Raw genomic sequence first — 27367 nt, 5'->3', positions numbered from 1 at the left:
AAACATCTCAAGGATGATCAATGGAAACAGGATGCACCTGAGCTCAAGTTCGAGTCTCATAGCAAAGGGTCTAAATACTTATATAAACGTATGTTTTTTATATTTAATAATTTAGTTAACATTTCTAAAAAAAGTTTTTGCTTTGTCAAGGGGATTCTGTGTAGATTGATGAGGGGAAAAATGTATTTTATCAATTTTAGAATAAAGCTGTCTGAGGTCGGAATACTTTCCCGAATGAGCTGTATGTTCATGGTAAATATGCACTATGACTATTATTGTTACCTAACCCTAACCCTATTATTGTTACCACATGGGGGCATTACCGTATCATAAACTGTCATCATTACTGTGAGTATACAACTTTTTGGACTCACTTGATATGGTGTAAAATAGCATATTTTCCATTTTGTAGTTGTTCATCATTAATGCTAGTCAGATATTATTGATTAATTGAATACTGTAATACGTTAACACATTCTGAAAATAATTAACAAATGTTTTCCCAGGTAGGTCAGCATTTTGCATGTAGGTGTGTAATTAACCAAAGGTTCCTGGTGCAGGTGTGAATGTCGGTCAGTAAGGAGCTCACTGTTCTGTCAAAGGATCATTTGATTGACCCATTATATAAAATCATACATTTTTGGGGAGACTTTGCTTATATTCAACCTCAGAGAAAAGTCAGTTGCCTATCTTGCTGTAAGCCCCTATGGGATTTAACTTTGTGCAATCAGTATGCAGCCATCAGCAACCTTTCCCCACTAATAAATTGTGAAATTACTTTGACCTGTCGTTGATGGACCAATTTGTCTGTTGAAATTCTGTTTGACAATTGGCCAAATTCTCTTTGTCCTGCAGTAGCCTTGAAGCCTTGTAAACTAGAAGGACACTGCGCTGAAACCAAACGTGAGAGCAGCAGTCTGTCTGGTTGACCAAGCTAATGGCCTGGAAGACTTTGAGATGAGATTCTTCCCAATCACAACTGACCACTACTGTCTGTCATCCACACTACTGACAGTCCTTGATACTTCTGTGAAGATCTGAAAGGACCGGATATGTGTAAACAGTATGCCAGAAACCAGATGGAGCTAGACTGTACCTACTGTATTCGACTCACCTCGTCAATCCTGTTAAATCTTTGAGGGGAAATTATAAAGGGGCATGAGGTCATTTGAAATTGTATTTTATTGAACCTTTATTTAACTAGGCAAGTCAGTTAATAACAAATTCTTATTTACAATGACGGCCTACCAAAAGGCGAAAGGCCTCCTGCTTGGAAAGGGGGCTGGGTTGAAAAAATTAATTGTAGGATGAAACACACATCACAACAAGAGACACCACAACACTACATAAAGAGAGACCTAAGACAACAACACAGCATGGTAGCAAAACTAGGGATAATTCAATGGAAATTCTAGTATTATAACAATTTAAAGGACACCTATTTGTGTGGAATCTCCACGCTTATGGCTTCAGTTACCATATTACAAACTTTACAGTGGGTTCCTGTAGTTTGGTGACATCAGTAGGTTTTGATACAGTACTTCAGGAGGACCAACCACACTGGTACTCAGTGTCACCGTAATATATCACTTTTCCACAACACCTCTCATGGTGGGGTATGTATCCCAGTTTGTAATACATAGCATTATAAGACCACTGTCCAGGGAGTTCCCCATCAACCTAATAGGCTCTTGCCTAATTTCCTCAGGATGGAGGTTTCAATAATTAAGGGGTCACCTGTAAAAGACAAGTAGCAGACATCCGTAGGAAATCTAAGAACATACAATACGTACAGTGCCTTGCGAAAGTATTCGGCCCCCTTGAACTTTGCGACCTTTTGCCACATTTCAGGCTTCAAACATAAATATATAAACCTGTATTTTTTTGTGAAGAATCAACAACAAGTGGGACACAATCATGAAGTGGAACGACATTTATTAGATATTTCAAACTTTTTTAACAAATCAAAAACTGAAAAATTGGGCGTGCAAAATTATTCAGCCCCCTTAAGTTAATACTTTATAGTGCCACCTTTTGCTGCGATTACAGCTGTAAGTCGCTTGGGGTATGTCTCTATCAGTTTTGCACATCGAGAGACTGAAATTTTTTCCCATTCCTCCTGCAAAACTGCTCGAGCTCAGTGAGGTTGGATGGAGAGCATTTGTGAACAGCAGTTTTCAGCTCTTTCCACAGATTCTCGATTGGATTCAGGTCTGGACTTTGACTTGGCCTTTCTAACACCTGGATATGTTTATTTTTGAACCATTCCATTGTAGTTTTTGCTGTATGTTTTGGATCATTGTCTTGTTGGAAGACAAATCTCTGTCCCAGTCTCAGGTCTTTTGCAGACTCCATCAGGTTTTCTTCCAGAATGGTCCTGTATTTGGCTCCATCCATCTTCCCATCAATTTTAACCATCTTCCCTGTCCCTGCTGAAGAAAAGCAGGCCCAAACCATGATGCTGCCACCACCATGTTTGACAGTGGGGATGGTGTGTTCAGGGTGATGAGCTGTGTTGCTTTTACGCCAAACATAACGTTTTGCATTGTTGCCAAAAAGTTCAATTTTGGTTTCATCTGACCAGAGCACCTTCTTCCACATGTTTGGTGTGTCTCCCAGGTGGCTTGTGGCAAACTTTAAACAACACTTTTTATGGATATCTTTAAGAAATGGCTTTCTTCTTGCCACTCTTCCATAAAGGCCATATAGGCCATATAAAGGCAATATACGACTGATTGTTGTCCTATGGACAGAGTCTCCCACCTCAGCTGTAGATCTCTGCAGATCATCCAGAGTGATCATGGGCCTCTTGGCTGCATCTCTGATCAGTCTTCTCCTTGTATGAGCTGAAAGTTTAGAGGGACGGCCAGGTCTTGGTAGATTTGCAGTGGTCTGATACTCCTTCCATTTCAATATTATCGCTTGCACAGTGCTCCTTGGTATGTTTAAAGCTTGGGAAATCTTTTTGTATCCAAATCCAGCTTTAAACTTCTTCACAACAGTATCTCGGACCTGCCTGGTGTGTTCCTTGTTCTTCATGATGCTCTCTGCGCTTTTAACGGACCTCTGAGACTATCACAGTGCAGGTGCATTTATACGGAGACTTGATTACACACAGGTGGATTGTATTTATCATCATTAGTCATTTAGGTCAACATTGGATCATTCAGAGATCCTCACTGAACTTCTGGAGAGAGTTTACTGCACTGAAAGTAAAGGGGCTGAATAATTTTGCACGCCCAATTTTTCAGTTTTGGATTTGTTAAAAAAGTTTGAAATATCCAATAAATGTCTTTCCACTTCATGATTGTGTCCCACTTGTTGTTGATTCTTCACAAAAAAATACAGTTTTATATCTTTATGTTTGAAGCCTGAAATGTGGCAAAAGTTCGCAAAGTTCAAGGGGGCCGAATACTTTCGCAAGGCACTGAGCTATAATATATATATATATATAATATATGCCATTTAGCAGACGCTTTTATCCAAAGCGACTTACAGTCATGTGTGCATACATTCTACGTATGGGTGGTCCCGGGGATCGAACCCACTACCCTGGCGTTACAAGCGCCATGCTCTACCAACTGAGCTACAGAAGGACCAAATGCTATCTCAGCAGAACCTCTTGTCAAATGGTTTCTATGACGTCATACATGACGTCATACAATAGCTGTCACATCACAGGCACCGTCCTCTGATGAGGAAATTCATAATTGCTGTTCAAATAAACCAACAAAGACACTACCTTGGACAACAAGTAAGGTGCATGTGAGATACTACCAACGTGATGTTTTTTTGGGGGGTCCAGAACAGTTTGTTTGCTTTTATTGATCATGTTCATTTAACCCGTAAAAATAAACATTTTAATATTTATTATAATGTACACGGAAAATAATTGGCTAAAATAAAATGAAAATATTACAGTATACCATCCAAAAAAATGATAGAATCACTTAACAAACATTTCATTAATGATTTTGTTTTGAGGCATTTTCCTTTACTTGAAATGGGTACAGTATAGCATTGATGATGAATATAAGGTTTATTTACAAAAAAAGTGCAAATATCAATGCTGTGAAATCTTATGTACATTAAAACAGCTTAAATATTGATATGGAGCAGATACCAATGGGATAATTCTCTAGTTACTGGAAAACAAGACACACTCAAATGTCTACAGATGCATTTAATAGTCCAATAACTACAGTCCTCAAGTGTTCTCTAGTCCATGTTCAGTTCCTCTATTATTCTTGTGCCATTCCATAAATCTTGTTGATTTTCTCCTGGAACTTTTTGACAACAACCCCCCTCTTTAGCTTCATGGTAGGTCCTGGAGAGAAGATAGACAAAACAATCAGACTTACTGTGCTCTCAAAAAGACTGTACTCTCTTTCCCATGCTTCTTCAATCACAACATGTGACCTACTTAACAGCTTGGAAGACAGATTATGCAATGGTATCTACAGGAATGTTGTTTGGCATAAACTAGTCACAAGACTGCCTGGTCAGATATTATACATGATAAACATTAATGGCAAAAACACTTCCTTCTCTCTAAGAGTTATTTGTATCAAATTATGAAAAAGCTCATTATTTACAACCTCACAGACTAGCTTTGGTTTAGTTATCTAGCTTTAGTTTGGAACTATATTCATTTTAATCCCACAATGAACAAGAAGCACAAAAAATCAACTCTCTAAGATGAGGAAGAAAATGCAATCCAAGACTATTCACTGCTCTCTTCTGTCACATGCTCAAACAGACAGAACCAGACAATAAAAACCAGCAACTGATTTCTCACACTGACTGACTCACCCAGTTCTCCCCCAGATATAGAGAAATCTCTGTCCAAAATGACCCACTTCTGGACCCTCTGGGCATTGGAGGTGGCCTTAGCATTGACATGCTCTATGCCCTCCTGGATGGCCTTATAAATAGCTGGTTCCTTACTGGCTATGATCTCAGAGGCCTTGGTTGCCGTTATGCCACGCTGATGGCAGAACGCCACAGCCTCTGGGGTCAGCTCGTCCGTCGGTTCGCCATTGTCGTCAACTATACACTACGGAGGGAGAGTGGGTTCAAAGGTTAGCAATGATCCAGGAGTTGTAGTATTTGCTGAACAGAGCAAACATCAAATAGCCTGGTTCCAGATCTGTTCGTGCTGTATAATTATATTCTAATTGCTTACTAATTCAAAAGCGAGAATTCTAAAGCAAGCCAATGACCATAAGAGTTGGCCATACAGGACACATCTAATGTTGGAGGCCTTACTTTGAGCGTGAGCATCATGGAGAGGAATTTCATCTTGTCTCCGAGCAACATGGCGTTGCTGATGATGGCGATCTCTGCTTTCACTGCATCCTCAATGGGTACAGGTGGGATGTTCTCTCCTCCTGCTGTTATGATCAGCTCTGCAGGACAAGAGATTTCTTTCTGAGGATATTTAGATCATAGGTCTACACGGTGTTCTACTATCAAGAATGGTCCACCACCCAAAGGACTTCCAGCCAACTTGGCACAACTGTGAGAAGCATTGGAGTCAACATGTGCCAGCCTTCCTATGGAACGACACCTTGTAGAGTCCACGCCCCAGACGAATTCAGGCTGTTTTGAGGGCAAAAGGTGGTGCTCAATTTTGGGAAGGTGTTCCTAATGTTTTGTACACTCAGTGTTTATTTTTATTTCACCTTTATTTAACCAGGTAGGCTAGTTGAGAACAAGTTCTCATTTGCAACTGCGACCTGGCCAAGATAAAGCGTAGCAATTCGACACATACAACAACACAGAGTTTCACATGGAATAAACAAAACATACAGTCAATAATACAGTAGAACAAAAGAAAACAAAAAGTCTATATACAGTGAGTGCAAATGAGGTAAGTTAAGGAAATAAATAGGCCATGGTGGCAAAGTAATTACAATATAGCAATTAAAAACTGGAATGGTAGATCGGCAGAAGATGAATGTGCAGGTAGAGATACTGGGGTGCAAAAGAACAAAATAAATAAATACCAGTATGGGGATGAGGTAGGTAGATAGATAGGCTGTTTACAGATGGGCTATGTACAGGTGCAGTGATCTGTAAGCTGCTCTGGAAGCTGGTGCTTAAAGCTAGTGAGGGAGATGTGAGTCTCCAGCTTCAGAGATTTTTGCAATTCGTTCCAGTCATGGGCAGCAGAGAACTGGAAGGAAAGACAACCAAAGGAGGAATTGGCTTTGGGGGTGACCAGTGAGATATACCTGCTGGAGCGTGTGCTACGAGTGGGTGCTGCTATGGTGACCAGTTAGCTGAGATAAGGCGGGGCTTTACCTAGTTGAGACTTGTAGATAACCTGTAGCCAGTGGGTTTGGCGACGAGTATGAAGCGAGGGCCATGATCACAATGGTGGGTAGTGTATGGGGCTTTGGTGACAAAACGGATGGCACTGTGATTGACTGCATCCAGTTTGTTAAGTAGAGTGTTGGAGGCGATTTTATAGATGACATCAACGAAGTCGAGGATCGGTAGGATGGTCAGTTTTACGAGGGTATGTTTGGCAGCATGAGTGAAGGATGCTTTGTTGCGATATAGGAAGCCAATTCTAGATTTAATTTTGGATTGGAGATGCTTAATGTGAGTCTTGAAGGAGAGTTTACAGTCTGACCAGACACCCAGGTATTTGTAGTAGTCCACGTATTCTAAGTCAGAGCTGTCCAGGGTAGTGATGCTGGACGGGCGAGCAGGTGCGGAGAAGGTATGGTGGGATTCGAAATGGACGGTAATCTGTTTGTTAACTTGGCATTCGAAGACCTTAGAAAGACAGGGTAGGATAAATATAGGATAGATATATTAAATACTATGGTATTCTCCACAAAAAAACACTGAAGATGTTTTAACTATAGTAATACTACAGTATTTAATTTGCATATACTCAACCCATTCCCCATATCCCTATTTGTGCCACCCATGAATGAAACACCTACATGCAAAGAATAGACCATATATTGTGTTCCCTAAAGGTTATAGAAAAGAGCAGAGGCTCTAAATTATCCGTTCAGACTCCAGTACTATTTACCTACCTACCAACAGGTTATGGAAAATTTGTTCAAGGAGAAAGCCATCCACTTCTTTGTCAAAGACAATTAAACAAAAAACATTAAAGACTAGTAAATACTACAGTAATATCTGCAAAAACACTACAGTAATTGCTATAGTATATACAATAGTTTTTACTATAGTATTCTATAGTAAATTCTATAGTAAACTTTACTACAGTATACTATAGTGTACTTCCGCAAAAACACTACAGTGAATACTATCGTATACTACAGTCTTGTCCGCACTTCTATGTCAAAGATAATGAAACAACAACAACACTATAGTAAATACTACAGTATTATCTGCAAAAACCACTACTGTAATTACTATAGATATCATATACAATACAGTATTCATACTATAGTAAACTTTACTACATTATACAACAGTATACAAAAACACTACAGTTAATACTATAGTATAGTATAGTGAATATAGGTGTTATACTATCAAGAATGGTCCACCACCCAAAGGGCTTCCACAAAAACACTCAAGTGAATACTATAGTAAAGAATATAGTAATACTACAGTATGTAGAGCATAGTATACTATAGTATTTTTTCTTATGGGGAAGTTAACCTAAGGCACAGACTTAGTATCAAGAGAAGGTACACAAAACTTTACTTTGATCAGTGTCTAGGAGCAACTGCATCCTACTCCCATTGACACCCAGCACTGATAGCCATGTTGTATAATGGCTACTGTATATACATCTACAAAATAAACTATAAATAAGTACTATACCCTTTATCCTCCCTGTGATGAATAGGAAGTTGTCCTTGTCATGCTTGCCCAGGTCTCCAGAGTGCAGCCAGCCCTCCTGGTCCAGGGCCTCCTCAGTCTTCTCTGGCTCATTCAGGTAGCCCATGAACACATGACGCCCCCAGAAACAGATCTCACCATTCCCATCCTCGTCTGGCTTGTCCAACTTGGTCTGGCAGCCAACCACCACCCTTCCACAGCTGAGGACAACATTATGATATCAATTATTCATATGGTGAGACCGAAAATCAAGAAGGATTATTAGATGTCACTTCATATCTGATGGCTTATCAGTATCAATGAACTATTTACTATTATGCAATGATAGCTTTGTCAACTACAAATTAATTAATGTAACTGTCAATACAAATGGCAGTTCACATCCCTAGTTTTCCATTTTCTGACCTCATGATCTTGAAGTTATTCTCCCAGGAGATGGTGTGAGGGCCGGTGCTTTCACTCATCCCATACAGCTCATACAGCGGGAGGCTAAGGCTCATGAAGTACTCCAGAGTCTCCTTAGTGATGGGTGCGGCCCCCGTTAAGCAGTTCTTGCAGCGGTCCAGACCCAAGGCCCAGCGAACTTTCTTAAACACCAGGTTGTTTGCCAGCATGAAGCCCCAGGGCACCAGGTTCTCACTGTAATACACAGAAAACACGGAGGAATATCACATATTGTGAAAAATATTATGGCTGGAATTTAATCTAGTTTAAGATGTAAAAATACTATTTGGGCGTGAGTGAGGATGCATGTTTTTTCTAATGTTATTGATAAGATCATATCGATGGGTGAAACAAATCAAAAATAATTTGATGCACTGAAAATACACATTCTTTCTGAAGTGTGGGTTTAATGAACAACAAAAACCTGACATAAATCCTTACCCATTCATGGCACTGTAGCTGGCTTGCAATCCGATGGATTTGGCCCAGTTAGCCACTCTTTTCTTCATACCAGAGGACTTGGCTCCGATGGCTTTCATCTTCTCCTGCATCTTCTCCCACACACGGGGAACTCCCAGGAAACTTGTGGGGCGCACCTCTTTCAGAGTAGTCCCCAAAGAGCCCTAGGAAATCAGAAAGTTAGCAGTTATCAGGTCATATAAAGTTACCCCAGGCCTACCCTCCACAACCCAGTCAAAACCAAACCACCAAGCCTCAATCAATTATTGCCTTCGTAAAACAGCATTTCGAAAGGAAAGCAATGCACAGCATCATTATCTGTAGTACAACACTCAGGGATTCTGACCTTCAGGGCGTCTGGGTCTGCGAAATACGTTGCCCCTGCAAATCTCATGCTGATCCACATGTCGTTGATCTGGGCAGCTACATGGCTCAGGGGCAGGTAGCTCACCACGCACTCCACACCATGTTGCAGACTTGTCATGACTCCGACCGCATTTGAAGTCCAGGTGATCTGAGGAGAGAGTCAGATGAGACTTTCAACTAATATTAATCCAACCTCCTTTACCACAGAGGAAAACTATAAGCCAGAAGTTTTGTTTGTCCTTTACTTGCCGTGAACAATACATGGACAAAATTGTGACACTTTCACATACTGAATCGAGTGCCCAGTGGACCCAGAGCTCCATTATATAGTACATGTAATGTTTCTGAGGGCGTCACCACATTCTGTGAGGATGAAGGAGGAGCAACCTGGATACTGCCGGTACAGTAAATGTACATGTAAATATAGAACTTTACCCTCACTAGACTATTTACAGTGCATTCGGAAAGTATTCAGAACCCTTTACTTTTTCAGATTTTGTTACAGCCTTCTTCGAAAAATGATTGAACAGTTTTTTTCCCCCCTCATCATTCTATACACAATACCCCATAATGACAAAGCAAAAACATTTTTTTTTTTAAATGTTTGCAAATGTTTTAAAAATAAAAAACTGTAATATCACATTTACATAAGTATTCAGACCCTTTGTACTTTGTGGAACCACCGTCAGCGATTACAGCCTCAAGTCTTCCTGGATATGATGCTACAAGCTTGGCAAACCTGTATTTGGGTTTTTCTCCCTCTCTGTAGATCCTTTCAAGTTCTGTTAGGTGGCTGTGGAGCGTTGCTGCACAGCTATTTTCAGGTCTCTCCAGAGATGTTCGATCGGGTTCAAGTCCAGGCTCTGGCTGGGCCACCCAAGGACATCCAGAGACTTTTTATTTAACATTTATTTAATTCGGCAAGTCACTTAAGAACATATTCTTATTTACAATGATGGCCTACCCCGGCCAAACCTTAACCCAGACGACGACGCCGCCCTATGAGAATCCCAATCACGTTCGGCTGTGATACAGCCTGGAATCGAACCAGGGTCTGTAGTGACACCTCTAGCACTGAGATGCAGTGCCTTAGACTGCTGCGCCACTCGGGAGCCATACTTGTCCCGAAGCCACTCCTGCGTTGTCTTGGCTGTGTGCTTAGGGTTTTTGTCCTGTTGGAAGATGAACCTTCATCCCAGTCTGAGGTCCTGAGCGCTCTGGAGCAGGTTTTCATCAAGGATCTCTCTGTCCTTTGCTTTGTTCATCTTTCCCTCGATCCTGAATAGTCTCCATGTCCCTGCCGCTGAAAAACATCCCCACAGCACGATGCTGCCACCACCATGCTTCCATCTGGCCACTCTGCCATAAAGGCCTGATTGGTGGAGTGCTGCAGAGATGGTTGTCCTTATGGAAGGTTCTCCCATCTCCACAGTGGAACTTTGGAGCACTGTCAGCGCAACCATCGGGTTCTTGCTCACCTCCCTGACCAAGGCCCTTCTCCCCCTATGGCTCTGTTTGGCTGGGCGGCCAGCTCTAGGAAGAGTCTTGGTGGTTCCAAACTTCTTCCATTTAAGAATGATGGAGGCCACTGTGTTCTTGGGGACCTTCAATGCTGCAGAAATGTTTTTGTACCCTTCTAAGATCTGTGCCTTGACACACTCCTGACTTGGAGCTCTATAGACAATTCCTTCGACCTCATGGCTTGGTTTCTGCTCTGACATGCACTGTCAACTGTGGGACCATATATAGACAGCTGTGTGCCTTTACAAATCATGTCCAATCAATTGAATTTCCCACAGGTGGACTCCAATGAAGTTGTAGAAACATCTCAAGGATGATCAATGGAAGCAGGATGCACCGGAGCTCAAATTTGAGTCTCATAGTAAAGTCCTGAATACTTATGTAAATGTAATATCAGTTTTGTATTTTTAATACATTTGCAAAAATGTCTAAAAACCTGTTTTCGCTTTGTCATTATGAGGTATTATGTATAGGTTGATGAGGGACAAAATAATTTTATCAATTTTAGAATAAGGCTGTAACATAACAAAATGTGGAAAATGTGAAGGGGTCTGAATATTTACCGAATGCACTGTACATCATCATGTCATTGTCAATACTCACATTGTCATGGCTTAGCATGACCCCTTTGGGGTTGCCTGTGGTTCCAGAGGTGTAGATGAGCGTACAACACTGGTTAGCCCTCTGACTGTCCACCACAGCATCTAGCCGTTCATCAGACACCTCCTCACCCAGCTTCATAAACTCAGCCCACTGTAGGAGGACAGAGGTTGAGTCGGTAACACCTGATTCACAATATAGGGCCAATCCCAACCGTATTGTGTTGGCTTGGATATTTTCTTTTCACATTGTCCTTTCCAGAAAGGTTTCATCAACTATTGTGGATGTGTAGCCAAGCCAGCCCGGTACAGCTCGATTTGGCTCAGTTTGCTTAGTAATGTGAAGGGATTAAGAGTCTCACAGTTACAGTGTGTGACAGGAAATATTGTGTTCTACAATATTTAAGGAAATACTATGTGCTACTAACATTGCTATATCTGTAATGCAAATCAGGAATGTTTTTCACCCCAGCTGGTTAAACAAGATGCTGCTTATAGATCTTCTTCATTTCAATAGAAACTTACAGTGTACAGGTTTGGCAGCTTCTGTTGAAGTTCATCCTTGTACTGAACAATAGCTTTCAAGTGTGGAAGCTGTTCCTTAATCTGAAAGGTATGAACAAAGTAGGGAATTTATCATTTATAATTTTGGCACAAAAACAATAAATATATAAATAGGTAATGATCACTCAATCTACTTACAAATACAATTTAGAGCGCAGTATTGGATAATTGTAATTTAACAATATATATTTTTCTTCAGAATTATGGATGTATGTTTGCATAATTCTGTGCATAGGTTATATGGCTTTTGTCAGACAGAACCAGGACCACATTATAGTTCAGTTATGGGGTCTCACCTGGAGGATTTTGAGGAGCTGTTTGTGGTTCTCCACCACGAGGACGTTGGCCTCACAGTTGTCTGCCACATACTGACACGCCTCGGGGGAGTTGGTGGTGTATATGCCTGCAGAAAAACCCCTGGCAGACCACACACGTCAGATCAGACAACTTTCTTATTGAGGTGGTTTAGACTGTGATTGCTGCCCTTGGAGTGTGTGGGATGGATTAGCTGTAGTAAGTTGTCTAAGTCTCACAGAATGCAGTATGAACAATAGTGCAGGGTAGTGCATGGTAAGACAGTGCATGCTATATGAAAAATTGTTTTTATTATTACCCAGCCAGGATACAGCCGACGTCTGAGATGAACCACTCAGGAGAGTTAAAGCCCAGAATACCGACGCCATGGTAACGCTCCAGACCCAACTACAGTAGAGGGGAAGAGACAGAATCCAAAAAAAATAGAAAAAAATCAATGAGAATGTGGCACACTGCCTCATTTACTGTTGACCTATATGATGCTTTGTAAACTACTCCGTGACAAGTAACTTTAGCTTTGGATCTAACACACCCAAGTGTTGGTTTTCACCAGCACCATTCTTACAAGGAGACAGAAATGACAATGGGAGAACATTCTTTCTGCTGTGTAAACGTTCCAAATCCTGTCTCTGGAGTTCAAATTCTAAATAGCCGGTAGCCTATTTGAAGATTCAGTGATGTTAACCGATCTGTATTATAGTTCGTATTCTATTATAATTCACTGGCGCAGTTCAAAAACACCCCTAGGCCTCGAGCCACTGAAAATGCAGAGAACAATCCAGGTACAAGTACATCATAACATTAAGCATAGAAAACCTTTTCTATTAAATCTCACGCAAGCATAGACCATAGAGCAACTAAAGAGCACAGACACTCACACAACAACTACATCAGTATACAGACCTTGAGGAAGCTCTTGGCCGCCGCTCTGCACTGCTGGTAGTACTCCCTCCAGGTCAGGGTTACCCACTGCCCCTCTTTCTTGGACGCCACCGCAGGCAGGTCTCCATAGATCTTCACCGTCTTTAAGAACATCTGGTGGATAGTCATGGGGGCCTCGGATCCCGGCCCCGTCTCAGCCATCCTCAGCTTAACCGCCTGGTCCCTGGAGGTGCACCAGAGCTGATCTGCTGTGGCCAGGGACACATCCGACAGCTTCAGGGGCACCGAGGCACCTGTAGTATGGGGACAGCAGGGGCAGCAGTTGCCTGCCATCATTGTTTTTTTATGGAGTAATCTCAGAGATTAGTATTCCCCTTCCCTGTTCCCACAAGAATGTAGTGGAACGCAGGTAGGACCAGAAATCAGGGAGGTATGGCTACGTCTGAGAATCAGACTGGTCCAGCTCTACTCCACCCTCCTTCGCTGTCACAGTGTGAAGCATAAATATTTGAATTTGAAGCTGCCTGTATCAGATTACTATAGAGAATAGAGAAAGTTGTGGAATGTCCCTGCCTACCCACCAATCATATGTTAGTGTTGAACATGGCTCTGATTAAATAAAAAGGTTAGAGTTGATTTATCGAAAACAAAAAGAATTACAGGCAAAAAATCAGTCATAGATCAAATAATAATTGACTATTTATGAGTGTCTGTAACCCTTAAATGATTATGCTTTCGGGCACAGTTCTGTCAACCTCTTAAACAAATGTCTTTATAGCTGCTGTATTATGAATTACAAAACATATATCATGTGCCTCTGACAGGTGATAAAACATCTGATCTGCTTCAGTTAGGTTGAGTCAATATCCTATATATAAAAAAATGTGTAGCCCTACCATGATACGCTGCTATTACCTGAGAGAGGATCCCCTTGAGGTCCCTCTTGTCCAGGGGATCTGGGTAATTTGGCTGGTGCTTCAGATATTCTTGATGGGGTTATCACTGCAGGTTCTACAGAAACTGACTCCTGACTGTCTGTGTCTTCTCCATCAGACTCTGACTCTGACTCTGGTTGTGGATGGTCTACTACCCCTCCGTTGACAAGGGGACTGCGGTAGAGTTCCTTCTGTTGAAGTTTGGCAACTGGTACTAACGGTTTGGTTTCTCCAAGAGGAATGCCAATCACACTAGAACTAGAATAAAACACATTTAATAAACACTCAGTCATTACAACACAATTAATAAACACTCAGTCATTAAATACGGTACCATTATTAGGTAAATATTCAGTAATAATAAAATTGAATTTCAACAATCCCGACAGAATTAGTCTCCAGCATAGAAGGTTACGATAGGTCCACATACCTCTCAGAACTCTTTTCTATGTCAGGAACCCCATTGGTGAGAACAGAATCCTGTTGGTCAGACATCTTGTAATTGCTTAAATAAAAGAGGTCAAATATCAACGTTAGATATGCAAAAACCGCTAGATCATCAAATGAATAAAATCTCTATCTAGGTCGTGCAAAGGCTCCTGATATTCTACTAATCTCAGGAAAACAAGTGTTTCCTCCTGGATCCTTATATGAGTGGGAATTGCAACATGACAGTGTCAGAGGCAGTGTGCCAATGACTGCTTGGTTAGATTGATAAAGAATGGCGAAATTAAGGGGTTTGTGCCAAAAACGCATAACAATTTGCAGAGCTTTTTCCAACCTTTAACATAAATACAGTAGGTTACATCATGACAGTTGACCAAGAAAGGGACATTGAAAAAGGGTCTGAGACAGCTAAGGGGTGAACATATATTTATGGTGAAAAAAACGTTTTTGTCTCATCTTGGATAGATCTGTCAGGATTCTGTACAGTAGTTACCTTCATACACACACATAGTGCATGTTTTGGTTATTACATGTCTTCAAATACAGCATAGGCCCAGAGCATATATTGAAGTGCATATGAAGTAACATGCTGGGTTGCTTGCAACGTTGGGTTAGTTAACCATGATACCGATACCTCATCATTATCTCTGGCATGAAGTCATTCAGGCTATGATGGACAATTTCAGTGAAATTGTGCCATCTAGTGTTTTTATCATGAAATTGTGAAGACAATTTTCAAGCAGAGCCACTATAGTTTAGCGATGACATTCAGATCATAATGAAACCATGTCTTGAGTACACAATATTGCCAATAAGATTTTAAACATGTATGGAGAGAAAGTTGCAGTTCAAATTCCAAACAAGCAGTTAAAATGTTGAGACATAGAGCTTATAACAGTGATAGGAAATTTGAATCTGGTTCATGAGGACATTCCTATAACTATCACTATCAACACTTAAAATAGAATCTGACCAGATAGATCGTATAACTACGGGCCAAAATTTCTCTAGGGCAAAGTTCATCATAATTGCAAAACGATTGCCTGTGTTATGTGGCAATATAGTAGCCGCTAAACTGTTGCACACAATTATGCAAACATTTCTGCTCACTGACAATTGACTGTACTACATCAGTTGGATATAATCTCTTTGCTTACATCTTAAAAGATGATATATTAAAGGTGGCAACTTGACACAAAAATATACAGTGGTAGCTATGCTCCTACATGTCCATTTAAAATATTTAAATATATTTTAGAAATAGTTTTATAGATGCTCACAGTCTGTGTTTATCTCTCCAACAGAAACAGCCTCAAAGTGACCCAGTTTAACATGGTTTTGTTTTGGCTTTCACAAGAGACCTTGTAGCAGGAGACAATAAAGAAGAAGCTTGAGCCTGTTGGCCAAACAATAAAACACGAGGAACCAGCTTGGTTCAGTTTAGTTCGAACATGGTTTTCATTTATGTCCTGAGATGTAGGCTAGGTCATGTTTGTTTGTTTGCTTTGAACACATTTCTGTATATACTGTATATCTCAGGCAACCAACGCTTGAGGCTATTATAGGCTACTGGTCCAATTTCCTCACTCTGAACATGCCTTCGCTACTGGGATTCAATGGGGAAGGCTACTGTATTGTTACCAGAGGGCAATCTAAAGGTCAAAATCACAGATACACTTGGTTTTAATGGTTAGACAAATACATCCAATTATACGCAACTGAACACATCCCAGCATCAGTCAATGCTTTGGTGTAGATAATGACTACCACATTTGTCTTAATACTAAATATTCACAACGGTTTATAATGCAAGAACTGTTTCAAATTGATTTCACAAACCAAGACAGACAGACAAATGACCCCTGTTCACCACTCTGACATGTGAGCAAGGACTGTAGGAACATGTTGCAAGAGCTGTCTGTGAGTTGTAGATTGAGGTGGTGCTCTGCCACATCAAAAAATAAGCATATTGTGAAAGAGTCCAAGGACACAATAAAAGAGATGAACTAATTCCAGAGTAGTAATATTCAGCAGAATACCATTCTATTGAAAAGACAGATATGATATCCTACCTTGTTCTGAGACCTTGTTCAGACAGGGATAGACAGAGTCAGGTGCTATATGATATCAACTTGGCAGGAGAGTGCAGGGAAAACTTGGATGGGCCTCGATGTGATGTGCACAACATGGGACCCAGGACAGCAGCTGATAAGCCTGTGGAGCTCTTGTACGGGTGACAGTACCGTCCCACTCAGGTCCGTCTGCACTCTTACGTAATTTCCCCCACACCTACTATGGGTCAAATTGCTAGTTAACGTTCCACCAAGACTTGAAATAAGGTCCCCTTCCGCAGGCATATGTGCTGGAAACTGACAAGGAGGCTGTTTGGGGGTAGCAGACTACATTACAGCATAGGGATCAGAGTTAAGCTAGTGTTGACATTGCTGCGCCTGTTTAAGTCAATGTAAAACACAGTTAAGACCAATTTCATTCACTTTTTTGTGCATGGAGGACAAATATCTCTGATTCAAAGTATATTCTAAGAATATGAAGTAGAACAACCACTTTCGGTTAAGACACTGGTCATTTAGACTGGACCAAAGCAAGTTATCGATTCAGTCCTTATCTGATTTATATCATCAGGATATAACATGAATTGATAAAGCAAGATAACTTCTGAAAGTTTATGAGGAAAGAGGATACTTTGACCCACAATACACAGATCTTTCATCTGTGGAACAAACAATGCGCAACAATAACTTTTGTGCTGTGAAAAACATCTGCATTGAACATTTTTTTACAAATGAATGTGATCTAAGTTATGTTCTAAGATTAATAGATATTGCTATTGACCTGTTATTACATGTATCTCTTGGGGTTCAATTCTGTATCTTAGGTCAAAGTATCGTTCTTATTTCATGTATTGAGGGGGGTTTGTGTGATTTGAGAATGACAATAGTCTGAACATGGACATGGGGTTTTAGTAAATGCAGGTGAAAGTTCAACCATGCACTCCAGATGATACAGAGTAACCTACAATATATCCTGGGCACCAAGGTCATTTAGTCATACCAACAGTCACACCACACCTGCCCTCAGTTATATTGCTACAAAATGTTTCTAGAGATCTGCCAGAAATATTAAGGGGGCTACAATATCAAAATAGCACATAGTAACAACAACATCTAACGTGTGTGAAACTTCCTATGGAAATGGGCCAGCTTGTGACATCTCCAAAAGTTACTTTCATTTTGACAAATGTAGAAATATTGTTGAAATCATTCACACAACTTTGTTTTATTCCATATTTGTATATACAGGCAAACTGTACAATTACATCAATCAACATATCACATTACACAATAGTTAAATAGGATGAAAATATTTAACTTTGGAAAAAATCAAATCGACTCAAGAGCTTCATTATATTTGTATGTGAATGAGGTTAAAGGGCCACTGCACTTCCTGATTTGGCCTCAATTTAAATTTGGTTCATTAAGAAATGCTAGTTGCCATGACTGAATTCAAACATGAGATGGTTTCGGGTGTGGTTTGATGTGGGTGTCTCTTGTTTGTGTTCGCAGGTGGGAAGAGGTAGCCAAATTATTTTGCCAATTATCTTAAGCTAGCTGGTGTGCAACTGTGGCAAAGTTAGCTCGACTTTGGATAACATATCTCCGGGGATAGTTAGCGACCATCAATAAATTACACAATGTAAATTACAATATTTTCATGTTGAACACCTTTAAGTTCTTATTAAATGCTTTCAATATTTATATATGCATTTCTACAATTTATAGTTGGATTGAGGTTAAGTCATTGACATTTGGAGCTATTGGAATTGTAACATATTGTCCCATGTACATTGTGTAATTTACTGATGGTCCGTAACTAGCCCCAAAGGATATCCATAGTCAACCCAAATTGACCATAGGCATTAAGCTCCTAATTGATGATTACTTCATGGGTGCTGCCAGATGTGGGAATTTGGGCAGGGTTGAAACAAACCCTACCTTAATATACATTGTGATGCAGTCCTGACCACAAGTGTCACAAAACTATTTTTGGACGAAACAGACTTTATGAACACAATGAGCTTATTTACACATTTTGGTCAATTTTGACAGTAGAATAATGTTGCCGACTAATATTGAGTTTTCTAAATGAGAAGTTGTTTTTTCGGGGCGTTGTACTTTAAGGTTAACATGAAACTAACCCCTCTAAGACAGGAAGTCCATCTGTTAACCTGGAGGCCAGTTCAGCTGTCTGCCTCCCAGGACGTGGATGTGAAGGTGGTATACAGACTGGGCACCATGCTTCCCATCGTTGATCACTGTGGAAAATAGAAATGCAGTTACATATTTATAACAACTAAATATGTCTCTGTGAAATGTGTTAAGCTCATATGTAGTTTGACACTACTTATTATGGTCATCTTAATACTTACCCATTCTGTAACCTTCGTGCAATGCCTCTTTCTTCGCCACATTTTTTGCAACCACTAGGAGGTGACCTAACAGCTACATAAAATAGCAAAGTGTTTTTAAAGTGGAAGGACAATCTGGATTGAGACAAATTTGAGCAGGACCCAGAGGGGGGGGGGGGAAACCAACGCAATTCAACGTAATAGGATTCTTTTGTGTGATCAAAATCAGAAAATGACATAGAGAAAGTAGAGACAAATCAGTAGGCTACCTCAGCATCATCATCTTTAACTTCACTGATTTTGGGGATAGGGTCCCTTGGAATAACCAGGAAGTGCACAGGGGCTTGTGGACTGATATCTCTGAAAGCTAAACACTGAAGAAAAGGAAAACAAAAAAAACATGATAACATTCCAAAATATTGAACATCAATATAATGTTCAATATACCCTGTGGCTGAATATTGATCATATATTGTCTACGTGGAGTACAGTAAAATAAACAGACGCATGTGAATACGTCTGTGTGCGGTGTATACCTTATCATCTTCATAAATTATATCTGCAGGAATAGTTTTGTCAATCACTCTGGAAAAGATAGTTGGAGCTGGAGATCCATATTTCTTGCTTGCTTCTTCAGCAAGACGCACCTCGTCATTTTTTGTGTTTGATATGCATAAGTGTCTCTGTGACATGACAAACAATAACAGAGATTTAAAAACCTGCTAATTTGTCAAACATTAACTTCTGTATTGATCTTTAGAATAATGCATGTTATTGCAAACACTGCAGTGCATATACTGCGACACCGTCATTTGCTAAACGTCCATGAACCATTCTAACAGCCCGAATCCCCTGGTGAGTGGGCACTGCTCCTGTGCCAGCTGGAGGACACACCTGCCCATGACCATGACGCTCCCCGAAAGTTAACAACACGAAATTGTTAACTACTAAGATTAAAACAATTAAGTTTATTTTCAGAATAGCTACCTCTGGTCGGCATGCAGGGCGCAAAATGCGTGAATGGTAAACACTTTTCCTGAAGCATTGTGTCGGCAAAAGTTGGCGAAAATTCATAGCTATGAGTGCACTGTGCAAATTCCGTTTGGAGAGTTGCAATCTTACCGGATATGATGTCTGCGCTGCCCCCGGGTCATAATTAGTTAACACATCCACAAAGTCATAAACCTCGCCTATTTCTACAATTTCTCTTTTTTTTAAATTAGATGTTAAATATAAGCCTAACCTTAACTATAAAATGAACCATACTGCTAACCATATGCATAATCTTAAATTAAAAAGCTAATGTTTGTTTTCATACATTTTTACGATATAACCAATTTTGACCTTATGGCTATGTTATCTAGTGTGAACTCTCCCGATGAAAAAGTTGTATTCATGAATCGAAACGTTCTCTTGTGTTTCAAAACGATTACAATTTCAAACGTTTGGCTCCTGTGGTTGGTGTAAGATGCTGTAAACGTAATATTTTCGATTCAAATAACCATTCCATTAATAGCATACACATTCCGAAAACAACACTAGAGAATGAGTAGCCCAGAAATATTTTTCGCTCGAGCAGTATTTATTTTTGTCCTCCACGTGGTGGCGATATTCTTAATTTAACCAGTTTGCACGAGACGCACTCACTCTCGTCATCAGCGACAAACATGGCGGTGCGTACTCGCTTGCCCTTGCAGTCATTACTTCATAAAAAAGGACATGTGTTTAGAAGCGACCGGATCGTTCATACAAAGACAGCAATTCAGGAGCCTGTATACCCTCCCATTGTACCTTCGCTGACCGCTAAAAGTAAGTCTGCAAAAGGACGTCAGATTGCAGAACATCTTGACAAAGTACGTGCCGCCGATGTGCAGGAAAAATTGACATTCCTCACACGAGTTCAGCGAAAGAAATATGTGTTGTGTCCGCAAACCTTTGCTCTTAATGCTGATAAATGGTATCAGCACTTCACAAAGACTGCATATCTACCTGGCTTACCTGAGAAGTTCATTGTTGAAGAGACCAAGGAGGAATCGGTACCTGACTTTCAGAATGCGTCATCCACCATTGACGAAACTGCATTTGCTGACATCCGTTCCCATGTCTGCCATTCAATTTTACAAGAGAATTGGTACATGAGGAAACGTCAACCGTTCTTGCAAAGGGAACAAGAACATTATGTGGCACCTTTTCTGAGAAACCTGGTATCTGGACTCACACACACCATGGCCAAACACAACCCTGTACTCCAGCTGTCAAGTTTAGGTAAACCATTAATTTGTTCATTTATTCATAATCACTCCTGATTCCACCCTCAGTCCAAGGCATGATATGTAAGCATTAAAAAGTAATCAGTGGCACTAACTCCTATGTAAGAGGAAGTTGTGATTTTGTCAGTCTCTGCTTTGCAAAAGACTGTCTCTTACATCACTTTCTGTTTAGATCTTGACCCTCAGGTTAACTTCTACTGGATGAGAGGGCAGAGGACCATTCCAAGGGGACATCGGGGTGGCCGCGTCGAGCCAATCAGATTCCAGATTGACGATAAGCCACACAGTCAGATAAGGATACCTCAACAACTTCCACAGGTACTACATACAGTCACTAGCAGATTGGAAAGGGCTAATATGATGCTCCATTAGCTGTTAAGATAGTTACTGTTTGGAGAAGCACAACAGTAACAACTTTAATTTGAAAATACTATCTTTGTTATTGATTTGGCCAAACATGTATCTTCTAAAATGTCTTTGTCCAGTTGCAGGTGGTTCGTTTAAATTTAGTACATATTGTTGGATTACTTCATGGCGCAAAACATTTTATTTATTTAATAACTGAGTATTTTTTTAAATTTCAATCGAACCACCTGCAACTGGACATTGACGTTTTAGAAATCAAAATCAAATCAAATTTTATTTGTCACATACACATGGTTAGCAGATGTTAAATGCGAGTGTAGCGAAATGCTTGTGCTTCTAGTTCCGACAATGCAGTGATAACCAACAAGTAATCTAACTAACAATTCCAAAACTACTGTCTTATACACAGTGTAAGGGGATAAGGAATATGTACATAAGGATATATGCATGTTTGGCTGAATCGAGAACTAAAGGTAGTATCTGCAAGTTAAGGTTGGTGGGGAATTTTGTGCTACGCCAAACAATACCTACCCTGTCACGGCTAATGGAGCATCATCACATTAGCCTGTTAAAAGCTGCTAGAGACATACACAGCAACACTGATCCAAAACTCAGTGGTCACGTGGCTATTATCATACATGAAATATTGATGTGAAGTTGGGATTTGGCCAAAAACATTAACAAAAAAAAATTAGACCTACATTTGAGTGCAAGTAGTTTCCAAATAAATCTCCACTGACCCTCTTCCAGTTTGTCCCCCTTGAGGTGGTGATGTCTGCTGAAGTCCCAGAGATAAAGTTTGCTCCAGACCTGCTTCCCATGTTCAGGAGACAGTATGAGAACAATATCTTCACAGGTAATAATGGAGTAGACCAGTGTTCCCCAACTGGTGGCCCGGGGGATAAATTTGGCCCGCAAGTTATTTTTATTTGGCCAACTAAATTTTCAGTGCAATTTGTTTTTGTGCTTTTTACTTTTTTATTGTTGGACATAAGACAGTAAAAACACCAGCGAATCAACTCAGTGATTTTACTTTTGGAAATCTATTCCAAAAGTATTCAAACGCATAATGGGGAGAGATATGATCATATACAAATGTAAGCAAGGTTTGAAATAGTTTTAGTCCAATATTATATCTGTTTGGGCTTCTTGTGGTCAATTTGCAGTCTACAAATGTATTTTTAATTATGTTCTGGCACCCTGACCTTCCACTCAAGAAAAAAATCAGCCCCCAGATGAATGTAGTTGATGATCCCTGGAGGAGGCTTTGGATGTAAAATTGTTACAAGGTGTTGGTTGTTAATTTAATAATATTGATCAAAGTATTTGCGCCTGCCTGGCTGCCGGTCTGTTTCAGCCTCAGCCATTTACTTTGTCATAGTCATAGGTGGTGCATCAACCAACTGCAATTCATCCACTAGTGGTGGTAGTGTCAAAGTATTCTGTGTGGGTGTATATTTCAACATAATTATTTTCTCGTCTTTACTTTCCCAGGAGCCAAGCTTCATGATCCAGGCTGTTACGGCCACACCCAGTTCCACCTGGTCCCTGACAGGTACCGCAGGGACAAAATGGCCAAACGGAATCTGACTGACCAGATCGAGGTCTACCTGAGAGCCAATGGCATTGCCAGTCTATTTGCATGGACAGGAGCACAGGCCATGTATCAAGGTGTCTAGCCATAACTTGAATATCAGATGTTATTCTGAGAATAATCAGTAGTTTAAATTTTTTTTTTTACCATTAAACTGTTTTCTCTCTGACTGCTCTTGAATGAATATATTCTTAATAGTTGTGAATAACACCATTTGTTAATCCACATTTGTCATCTTGAACAAAACATCACCAGGTTTCTGGAGCCATGAGGACGTGACCAGGCCTTTTGTGTCTCAGGCTGTGATCACAGACGGCCAGTACTTCTCCTTCTTCTGCTACCAGCTCAACACCCTGGGCCTGTCCATGGAGACGGACGCTGGGAACCCCAGGAAGAACGTGTGCTGGGGGACAGACAGCATGCGTCTATATGAGGGGGTGAAGGATGGAGCTGTGGTGGGGCTGGACAACAGGGTCCTCAAGCTCCTTGTCCAGTTCCTACTGAACAGGTCAGGTTGACATGGAGAGTTTAGTGTTTGTGGGAGGAAGGAAGTGTTTCCATCTGTATTCAACATTGGCCAATATCAACTAAAGGACACAACTGCGCATGCATGCAGTACATTGCTGGCATAGTCTGGCAGAATGTATTGTAGAATGGAATAAAAACATTGTTTCTAAATGGACACTGTTGCATACAGGTCAGTGGGTTGTTTTTCAGCTGTGTGTATGAAATTAAATGAATGCACAGTCCACAATGTTTTCAAACTGATTGTTTGTCACTACGTGGTGCTTAGTCAGTGGGAAAACGGCACAATTCTTTAGGCACACTGACGAGGCTGATCTATCATTAGGTTTGTATTTACCATCCACATACAACAGGAAAGTTACATCTGAGTTGGAACAAAAACATGAGTTATAGGGACACTGCTTTAACGTTTACAGATATTGTAAAATAATCAGGCATCATATGGGGACTTCAAGGGATTCATTGTCAGCAAAGCAGAGAATTGACCTGTTTATAAAAGTATAAGGAGTTGCACACAAACTAATTTGTGTAAGTGATAAATTAGGTTGAAGATGGCTAGGCTAGAAAAGTGCAAGAGTAAGAAGTCTTGTCAAACAGGAAGACGTATGTATTTCTGTTAAACCACGGACACACACATCCTGTTAGGCAACAGAAGGCCTCAAGCTGTCACCAACCGAACAAAAACACTGCTCCGATATCACTGCTATTTTTGAAACCTCATAGATACCAGTATTATGATGGTGAATGAAACATGGACAAATACAAACATAGGGATAATTTCTGTCAAAATGCAGAAAAAGTATTGTCCTTGTACATAATTGTTGATCCAAAAAGGAACATATTTTACTAAGCTGGCTCAGTATATCCAACAACTTATGACATACAACACACTACCTGCCAAATTGAAATCTATTTTTGCCTCTTCGCACCACTAAAGACGCATGAGTAATTCCCAATGGTATCTCCATTAATGCTGAACCTGTAAAATAATAAATAATCATTGCTAATATAATCATGTCTAAGGAAAATATGTCTAAAATATAAGGATGTTTTGTCAGTCTAAGAAACATTCACTGTCACATTTCAATTAGCCACATCATTAGATATTGGAAAAGTATGGGTTCTGGCCTCTGGCAATGGGATAGAATTGGTTACAGTCTGACAAACAGGTGATTGCTGATAGTCATGTTACCCACCATTCTGGGATACAATACAGCACAGGCAAAGTGCATCATTTTAATTCCTGCAGTAGTGAAATATTACCAAAGCATATTTGCATACGGTAATACATAAAGCCTAATTTGGACATTTCTCCCAAACTCTGAATATCAATTATAATAGACCATGGTAGATGTACATACATTTGCATAAAAAGTTGACAGTGACATTTCTGGTTTACAGTCTCTAAACCTGATGGAACAACCATTTTTCCAACAATTCTTTACAGACAGATTATTTCACTTCTAATTCACTATCACAATTCCAGTGGGTCAGAAGTTTACATACACTAAGTTGTGCCTTTAAACAGCTTGGAAAATTCCAGAATATGTTATTGCTTTAGAAGCTTCTGATAGGTTAATTGACATAATTTGAGTCAATTGGAGGTGTACCTGTGGATGTATTTCAAGGCCTACCTTCAAACTCAGTGCCTCTTTGCTTGACATCGTGGGAAAATCAAAAGAAATCAGCTAAGACCTCAGAAAAATAATTTCCAAATACCTGAAGGTACCACGTTCATCTGTACAAACAATAGTACGCAAGTATAAATACCATGGGACCACACAGACGTCATACCGTTTAGGAAGGAGACACGTTCTGTCTCCTAGAGATGAATGTACTTTGGTGTGAAAAGTGCAAATCAATCCCAGAACAACAGCAAAGGACCTTGTGAAGATGCTGGAGGAAACGGGTACAAAAGTATCTATATCCACAGTAAAACAAGTATATTGACATAACCTGAAAGGCCGCTCAGCAAGGAAGAAGCCACTCCAAAACCGCCATAAAAAAAGCTATGCTGCAGGAGGGACTTTACAAAATAGATGGCATCATGGAGGAGGAAAATGATGTGGATATATTGAGCAACATCAGTCAGGAAGTTAAAGCTTGGTCGCAAATGGGTCTTCCAAATGGACAATGACCCCAAGCTTACTTCCAAAGTTGTGGCAAAATGGTTTAATTAAGGACAACAAAGTCACGGTATTGGAGTGGCCATCACAAAGCCCTGAGCTCAAGAAAGGGCTTAGAAAATGTGTGGGCAGAACTGAAAAAGTGTGTGCAAGCAAGGGAGCCTACAAACCTGACTCAGTGACACCAGCTCTGTCAGGAGGAATGGGCCAACATTCACCCATCTTATTGTGGGAAGCTGATGGAAGGCTACCCAAAATGTTTGACCCAGGTAAAACAATTTAAAGGCAATGCTACCAAATACTAATTGAGTGTATGTAAACTTCTGACCCACTGGGAATGTGATGAAAGAAATAAACTGGACTAGTAACCGGAAGGTTGCAAGTTCAAACCCCCGAGCTGACAAGGTACAAGGTGTCGTTCTGCCCCTGAACAGGCAGTTCACCCACTGTTCCTAGGCAGTGATTGAAAATATAAATTTGTTCTTAACTGACTTGCCTAGTTAAATAAAAAAGATCACATGCAGTCCATATTCAGAGCATTAAGTATCTAGCTGTTGAAATTATATTGATATAATGGAGACAACAGCATTTTAACTGAATCCACATTCGAATCAATCCGCACATGTTCATAGTTTTTCAAAGCTCAGTAGTCTAACCACCACACCTGACATTGAAGCAGTTAACTGCTACAAATGGTAGGCCATGTACAGTAATAGTCATGTAAAGCACATGGTGCTTGCAGTACCCACTTCAAAGCCATTGCCAGCAGCACAAATTCTCATGAAGTTTATTACTGGATTAGTAACTATACAGGTGTACCACAGTTGCAATTACATTCAGTACAGAGAAGGAAAAAAAAGTTTTGCTAACCAATTTCCATAATTTTACCATGTGGGAAAAAGTGGCTCAGTAATGGAAAATTACCTCCTGTGATGCAGTATCAAAGCAAACAACAGACTCAGTCATTGGGTCCAACGTAATACATAATAGTGTAGGATTAAAGGCATCTTGAATACACCACATCAATGCAGTTACTGTGCAAATCAAATGCACCTTTGCAGATGTACTGATACAGCCAAGACACACACAGCCACATTGTTTCCACTGGCTAAGGTCACATCACAACCGTCCAAGCAGAAAGACCTAAAAAACTGATACATATAAAATCCAGATTATTATTTATTTGTATAGATAACTCTCCAGAAGAAAGGAAGCAGGATTAGGATGAGTTGAAGGGAAGGGACCGAGTGAGAAAACGTGGTTGTTTTAGTCAGTCACCTAGTCCCTTACAATGTGCTGCATAGAGCTCTTCTCTCTCTCTCTCTCATCAGCTTCCTGCTACTCTCTCTCTTATCAGTTTCCTGCTACTCTCTCTCATCAGTTTCCTGCTACTCTCTCTCTCATCAGCTTCCTGCTTCTCTCTCTCATCAGCTTCCTGCTACTCTCTCTCTCTCATCAGTTTCCTGCTACTCTCCCTCTCTCATCAGTTTCCTGCTACTCTCTGTCTATGGGCCCCCTTTCCCTCCCCTCCTTGTTCTTCCCCTCAGCATCATCGTACTGCCTCCTCTGCCTACTGGTGTTCCTTTATTATTCATACAGACACAGACCCAGGGAACAGACAGCCCTGTACCATTGTGCAACAGCAACCCTGTAATGGAAGTTGCAAACAAAGTACAGTACAGTGAGTATCAT

The 27367-nt window shown here is 40.4% G+C and overlaps 3 protein-coding genes across 4 annotated transcripts; 1 reads left to right on the top strand and 2 right to left on the bottom strand.

The window, feature by feature from the left end:
* Positions 1-3782: 3782 nt before the first annotated feature.
* On the bottom strand, positions 3783-16595 carry LOC124034482 (long-chain-fatty-acid--CoA ligase ACSBG2-like). Of its 2 annotated transcripts, none has more exons than XM_046347741.1 (15): positions 16441-16595; positions 14352-14426; positions 13902-14179; positions 13008-13312; positions 12403-12491; positions 12086-12206; positions 11751-11831; positions 11230-11379; positions 9086-9253; positions 8722-8903; positions 8242-8475; positions 7819-8036; positions 5269-5408; positions 4813-5056; positions 3783-4327 (listed from the first exon to the last, which is right to left on the bottom strand). In XM_046347741.1, exons 2-15 carry the CDS (start codon positions 14414-14416, stop codon positions 4242-4244), a joined length of 2361 nt encoding a protein of 786 aa, XP_046203697.1. In that variant the 5' UTR covers positions 14417-14426; positions 16441-16595; the 3' UTR covers positions 3783-4241. The 2 variants fall into 2 exon arrangements, with proteins under 2 accessions (XP_046203697.1, XP_046203698.1); XM_046347742.1 differs by having other exon boundaries at positions 13008-13279; positions 16441-16594.
* A 1045-nt stretch (positions 16596-17640) lies between these two features.
* hint2 (histidine triad nucleotide binding protein 2) lies at positions 17641-19942 on the bottom strand. Its single transcript, XM_046347744.1, has 5 exons — positions 19782-19942; positions 19331-19477; positions 19064-19168; positions 18816-18888; positions 17641-18701 (listed from the first exon to the last, which is right to left on the bottom strand). The coding sequence occupies exons 1-5, from the start codon at positions 19866-19868 to the stop codon at positions 18610-18612; spliced, it is 504 nt and encodes a 167-aa protein (XP_046203700.1). The 5' UTR covers positions 19869-19942; the 3' UTR covers positions 17641-18609.
* A 482-nt stretch (positions 19943-20424) lies between these two features.
* Positions 20425-23773, top strand: mrps30 (mitochondrial ribosomal protein S30). Its single transcript, XM_046347743.1, has 5 exons — positions 20425-21059; positions 21237-21382; positions 22181-22286; positions 22925-23101; positions 23280-23773. Exons 1-5 carry the CDS (start codon positions 20462-20464, stop codon positions 23540-23542), a joined length of 1290 nt encoding a protein of 429 aa, XP_046203699.1. The 5' UTR covers positions 20425-20461; the 3' UTR covers positions 23543-23773.
* Positions 23774-27367: the final 3594 nt, after the last annotated feature.

The sequence above is a fragment of the Oncorhynchus gorbuscha genome, linkage group LG04, assembly GCF_021184085.1.
Source record: "Oncorhynchus gorbuscha isolate QuinsamMale2020 ecotype Even-year linkage group LG04, OgorEven_v1.0, whole genome shotgun sequence".
Classification (NCBI taxonomy): Eukaryota; Metazoa; Chordata; class Actinopteri; order Salmoniformes; family Salmonidae; genus Oncorhynchus; species Oncorhynchus gorbuscha.
The sequence above is the reverse complement of the archived record's forward strand: the minus strand, read 5'-3'. Positions and strand labels throughout refer to the sequence as shown.

Coding starts and splice junctions, on each gene's coding strand:
- LOC124034482 (XM_046347741.1), bottom strand. CDS start 14,416: ATGTCTGACCAACAGGATTCTGTTCTCACCAATGGGGTTCCTGACATA. Junction 11,380..11,750: donor AGCTGCCAAACCTGTACACT/GTAAGTTTCTAT, acceptor GTCCTCCTACAG/TGGGCTGAGTTTATGAAGCT. Junction 9,254..11,229: donor TCATGCTAAGCCATGACAAT/GTGAGTATTGAC, acceptor CTCTCTCCTCAG/ATCACCTGGACTTCAAATGC.
- hint2 (XM_046347744.1), bottom strand. CDS start 19,868: ATGAATTTTCGCCAACTTTTGCCGACACAATGCTTCAGGAAAAGTGTT. Junction 19,478..19,781: donor GCCCTGCATGCCGACCAGAG/GTAGCTATTCTG, acceptor GTCATGTCACAG/AGACACTTATGCATATCAAA. Junction 18,702..18,815: donor GCACGAAGGTTACAGAATGG/GTAAGTATTAAG, acceptor TATTTTCCACAG/TGATCAACGATGGGAAGCAT.
- mrps30 (XM_046347743.1), top strand. CDS start 20,462: ATGGCGGTGCGTACTCGCTTGCCCTTGCAGTCATTACTTCATAAAAAA. Junction 22,287..22,924: donor TGAGAACAATATCTTCACAG/GTAATAATGGAG, acceptor TTACTTTCCCAG/GAGCCAAGCTTCATGATCCA. Junction 23,102..23,279: donor AGCACAGGCCATGTATCAAG/GTGTCTAGCCAT, acceptor AAACATCACCAG/GTTTCTGGAGCCATGAGGAC.